Genomic DNA, 5,788 nt, shown 5'->3' with positions numbered 1-5,788 from the left:
ACTATTTAAAAAAATGTTTACCTTTATTTAGCTGAGCAAGTCAGTTAAGAGCAATTTCTTATTTACAACCCGGACGACGCTGGGACAATTGTGCGCCGCCCTATGGGACTACCAATCACGGACGGTTGTGATACAGCCTGGAATCGAACCAGGGTCTGTTGTGACTAGGGTTGCAAAGGGTCGGAAACTTTCCGGGAAATTTTCCATGGGAAGTTAAGCCTGGGAATTTTGGGGAATTCCCCAAATGGGGAATTTCTTAAAGTCATCAAAAAAGTTAGCTTATAACAGTGAACCTTTTTTGTGGGATACACATAAGGCAATTCTAGGTCTTGTGGCATATTTTGGTTAAACTATCCCCAATTCAATGACATTGCAACCCTCTGCATGCACAGTGTATTCTTCCATCACATGTGCAGTGCACTCTTCCATCACATGTACGGCTGATTCTCAATATCTTGCACACTAATGAGATGCTATTGAGCCCACATTACTACACTGTCTGAGCCAAGGACTACACGCTTTCTGGTAAGTTTAGATTACAATACTGGTTGGGGTGAATGTATTTTATACAACATACATGTTTTTTTGTTAACTAGTAAATAGTAGCCTACAGCAAAGTGTGTTTAAATAATTTCTAACTGGTTAACAATTTCTGCTAGTTAGTTTTTGCTACCATGCTTGAGTGTTAATTCTTTTAAAATATTTATCATACAAAGGAGTTGTTTAATCTAACTGCTTAACTATGTATCTGTACATGGAATTGTATTTGTTTTTTTTACAACAACAAAATATAATCTTTACAAAATGCCACAATCTTTACAAAATGCCACAGGCACTATCTGATGTGTGGAGACATTTCACTGCAGCTAATGTAGAAGGAAAACCTGTGTACATTAGCAAATACTGTGCCAAATCATTTGTGAAGAATGCAACAAAGGTGCAGAATCATCTGGCCAAGTGCATAAAGTTCCCTCAGCACTGACAACAAGCAACCTCTTACAAAAGTCCCTCTACTTCTATGTGATGTGAAAATGATGAATCAGACACCTTATTGATAGCAACAGCTCATGGTCCTCCTGGAATCAGAGTTTTTTTTGACTCAATGGAGGAACATAGTCAGATAAATGCTGATGAATGTCTTGCTCAAGCTGTGTATGCAACTGGTTCACCTCTGATGCTCACAGGCAATGCGCATTGGAAGAGATTTCTGAATGTTCCTCGCCCAGCATACATACACCCCTCCAACCAGACATGCTTCATCTACTAATTTGCTGGATGCAGTTCAACAGAGTTCAAGTGAAGGTCAAGCAAATCATAGAGAAAACAGAATGTTTTGCAATCATCTGTGATGGGTGGTCAAATGTTCGTTGGCAAGGAATAATTAACTACATCCTCTCCATCCCTCAACCAGTATTTTACAAGAACACAAGGGACAACAGACACACTGTTCTCTACATAGCAGATGAGCTGAAGGCAGTCATTAATGACCTTGGACCACAGAAGGTATTTGCACTGGTGACAGACAATGCTGCGAACATGATGGCTGCTTGGTCTAAAGTGGAGGAGTCCTACCCTCCCATCACACCCATTGGCTGTGCTGCTCATGCATTGAATCTGCTCCGCAATTACACCATGGCTCTGAAAACAATGGATACGCTCTACAAGTGAGCCAAGGAAATGGTTAGGTATGTGAAGGGTCATAAAGGTATAGCAGCAATCTACCTCACCAATCAAAGTGAGAAGAATAAGAGCACCACATTATTTATGCGCGGTACTGACATGTTGAATGCACCGAGCTGTCTGTGGGGATCCATAATAAATACAAATACCACATTGAAGCTGCCCAGCAACACCCATTGGGTTGGTGTTGTCATCATGTGGGACAGTCTCCTGGAGGGGATGGAGTCTTATCAAGAAATGGCCATATTACAGTCTGCCGATATGGACAGCCCCATCAAGAGGATCCTCCTGGATTATATATTTTGGGAGAGAGTGGTAAGCAGCCTGAAACTCCTGAAACCTATAACAGTAGCTATTGCACGGATTGAGGGAGACAATGCCATCCTGTCTGATGTTCAGACTCTGCATGCAGATGTAAGAGAAGAAATCTGTACTGCCCTGCCCACTTCACTGTTGCTCCAAGCAGAGGAAAATGCAGTTCTGAAATACATCAAAAAGCATGAAGACTTCTGGCTGAAACCCATACACACCGCAGTGTACATGTTGGACCCCATGTATGCTGGCAAGAGCATCCTGTCTGGTGCAGAGATCAACAAGGCCTATGGTGTCATCACTACCGTGTCTCGCCACCTTGGCCTGGATGAGGGCAAGGTTCTTGGCAGTCTGGCGAAGTACACTTCCAAGCAAGGGCTTTGGGATGGAGATGCAATATGGCAGTTGTGTCAACATATCTCGTCAGCCACCTGGTGGAAGGGACTTTGCGGATCTGAGGCTCTTTTCCCTGTTGCCTCCATCATCCTCCAAATCTCACCAACATCAGCCGCCTCAGAGCGCAACTGGTCCTTGTTTGGGAACACACACACCAAAGCACGCAACAGACTGACCAATAAAAGGGTTGAAAAATGATTTGCCATCCGTGCAAATTTGAGGCTTTTTGAGCCTGACAACGAGCCATCCTCAACAGGGTTGGAAAGTGACTGTGAAGATGAGGCCTCAGAGTCTGATGTTCAAGAGGTGGACATTGAGGAGGTCCAGGGAGAAGATATGGAAGCCTGAGAGGAAGACAACCAAAGCTTTACAGTATGTTGAAAACATTTTTGGGAGATGCAATGGATCATTGGATCAGTATTCCTTTTCTTTTGTTGTTCAGTGAAATCCTCCCATGTGACGAGTCAACTCATGTAATTAAAGTTCAATTCATAATTAAATTGGGGTTTTTTTTCTATTGGAAGGATTTAATCATTTGCAAGTATGTCTACTTATGATGAGGTAAAATGTTTATGTTTGTCTCCATATGATATGGTAAATATATCCAATGCAAAGTATGAAAATGTATGCACTCACAACTGTATGAAATGTATGTACTCACTACTGTATGAAATGTATGTACTCACTACTGTATGAAATGTATGTACTCACTACTGTATGAAATGTATGCTCCACTGGGCTGCTCCACTGGGCTGGTCTACTGGGCTGGTCTACTGGGCTGCTCCACTGGGCTGCTCCACTGGGCTGCTCTACTGGGCTGCTCCACTGGGCTGCTCTACTGGGCTGCTCTACTGGGCTGCTCCACTGGGCTGCTCCACTGGGCTGCTCCACTGGGCTGCTCCACTGGGCTGCTCTACTGGGCTGCCCCTCTGGGCTGCTCTACTGGGCTGCTCCACTGGGCTGCTCCACTGGGCTGGTCTACTGGGCTGCTCTACTGGACTGCTCTACTGGGCTGCTCCACTGGGCTGCTCCACTGGGCTGCTCTACTGGGCTGCTCTACTGGGCTGCTCCTCTGGGGAGTGCTCCACTGGGCTGCTCTACTGGGCTGATATTGAGGGTCAGTACCGGCAGGAGGGGATGGGAAAGGGGTGTGTGTGTGTGAGGGGTGGTTTGGATGAGTGAATGAACAAGCTGGTGTACGTATATGCATGTGTATGCATCCCTGCGTGTCTTTGTGAATGAGTGAGGGATGGAGGGCTGGACTGACTGACTGAGCCTTATAACTGCCATACAGTATATTTGAGGGATGACAGGGGGAAGGATTGACGGAGTGGGCATGTGGATGTGTTTGTGACTAACTGACTGAGCCTTATAACTGCCATACAGTATATTTGAGGGATGACAGGGGGGAAGGATTGACGGAGTGGGCATGTGGATGTGTTTGTGACTAACTGACTGAGCCTTATACAGTAACTGGCATACAGTATATTTGAGGGATGACAGGGGGAAGGATTGACGGAGTGGGCATGTGTCTGTGTTTGTGTTTGTGACTAACTGACTGAGCCTTATACAGTAACTGGCATACAGTATATTTGAGGGATGACAGGGGGAAGGATTGACGGAGTGGGCATGTGTCTGTGCATGTGTTTGTGACTAACTGACTGAGCCTTATATATACACACATCTGATATCCAAGGCAGACAGTTTTCCCTCTCAGTAAAATATAGGTCACATATATTCATTATGAAGGCTTCTTTCCCTGACTGTCTATATGAGACTGCATGGGGGAGTGTGCATGTGTGAGTGGGATGCTTTAATTAAGGTTAAATAATGTAGTATCTCATTCTCAGCCTCCATCCCTCCACGGTATGTCTCAATACAAGCTAGTGACACACACTGTGGCCTCTACAACTAGTCAGTAAACAATTTTAACCACTGTGACCTCTCTCTCTCACACACACACACACACACACACACACACACACACACACACACACACACACACACACACACACCTAAAAAGAAGCGATTCCCAAACCTTCCATAACAAAGCCATCACCTACAGAGAGATGAACCTGGAGAACAGTCCCCTAAGCATGCTGGTCCTGGGGCCCTGTTCACAGACACAAACAGAGCCCCAAGACAGCAACAAAATTAGACCCAACCAAATCATGAGAAAACAAAAAGAAGCACATGGAATGTGGCATACCCCTGTATAATACCAGACAAATTAACAAGAGAACATTGAAACACAGATGTCACACTGTTCGAATGAAATGGTAGTAGTGCTGTTTACCAAGAAGTTCTCAGAATGAGCAGGTTTCTCTGAAGGCTTTTCAGAATGAGCAGGCTTCTCAGAATGAGCAGGCTTCTCAAAATGATCAGGTTTCTCAAGATGAGCAGGCTTCTCAGAATGATCAGGTTTCTCAGAATGAGCAGGCTTCTCAGAATGATCAGGCTTCTCAGAATGAGCAGGCTTCTCAGAATGATCAGGTTTCTCAGAATGATCAGGCTTCTCAAGATGAGCAGGCTTCTCAGAATGATCAGGTTTCTCAGAATGAGCAGGCTTCTCAGAATGATCAGGCTTCTCAGAATGATCAGGCTTCTCAGAATGAGCAGGTTTCTCTGAAGGCTTCTCAGAATGAGCAGGTTTCTCTGAATGAGCAGGTTTCTCTGAAGGCTTCTCAGAATGATCAGTTCTAAACTTCTATCCACTTATGGAGCACAACCAGAGTAAAATCACATGTCAAATACTTTCCCATACTTAGAATAGTCCCAAAAGTGCAAATTCCAGGCAAAATTAAGCCCAAAAGTAGGCCTATTTCACCCAGATCCGAGTTACAGTCAGTGGTGACGTTTGCATTCATAAGTGTTGTCCTGCCCTAACTAGACTACATCATGCTATAGGATAAAACCACAGACAGGACACAGACCCTATATGACAGCTCACAATGACAGCTCACACAGTTAAGGTCAGAAGCACGGATAAAGCATATAGGCCTATATGCAGTATAGTTCACCATATGATCAACAACATAACGAGATCTATACTAGACATCTAAACTCCCCTCCCCTATCGACCACAATACACACAGCTCCTGAGTCTCTACCTACCTTCGGTGTGGCATGTGGAAGATAGGATGGTGGTGGGAGGGCGGAAGAGGTACGGGAGATAACGGGAAAAACATTTCATCTTCTTCTCCGGTTAGCAGAAAGCAGTGCTCCGGTGTTGGCTCCACATCCGAACTGCCGCAAGAGAGAGACCGGAGACCGGAGAGGGATGGAACGAGCTGGAATTGCTCGCGCTATGACCGCATCACTGTCACCCAGGCAGATAGTGCGGTCCGAGCATGGTCAGAACCCTTTATAACAGCGCGCTGATATCCGTGACAAGGCCTTT

General features: G+C 45.1%; 1 protein-coding gene across 1 annotated transcript in view; it reads right to left on the bottom strand.

Moving 5' to 3' along the window:
• LOC139390632 (serine/threonine-protein phosphatase 2A 55 kDa regulatory subunit B beta isoform-like) overlaps nucleotides 1-5,581 on the bottom strand; it is a 47,298-nt gene extending 41,717 nt beyond the window's left edge. Inside the window, exon 1 of the mRNA XM_071137885.1 lies at nucleotides 5,503-5,581. Within this exon, the coding sequence (XP_070993986.1) occupies nucleotides 5,503-5,581 (79 nt within the window). The remainder of the gene's footprint in view (nucleotides 1-5,502) is intronic.
• Nucleotides 5,582-5,788: the final 207 nt, after the last annotated feature.

Source organism: Oncorhynchus clarkii, chromosome 31 (genome assembly GCF_045791955.1).
Source record: "Oncorhynchus clarkii lewisi isolate Uvic-CL-2024 chromosome 31, UVic_Ocla_1.0, whole genome shotgun sequence".
In the NCBI taxonomy this organism is placed as follows: Eukaryota; Metazoa; Chordata; class Actinopteri; order Salmoniformes; family Salmonidae; genus Oncorhynchus; species Oncorhynchus clarkii.
This window is presented reverse-complemented; position numbering and strand designations above follow the sequence as displayed.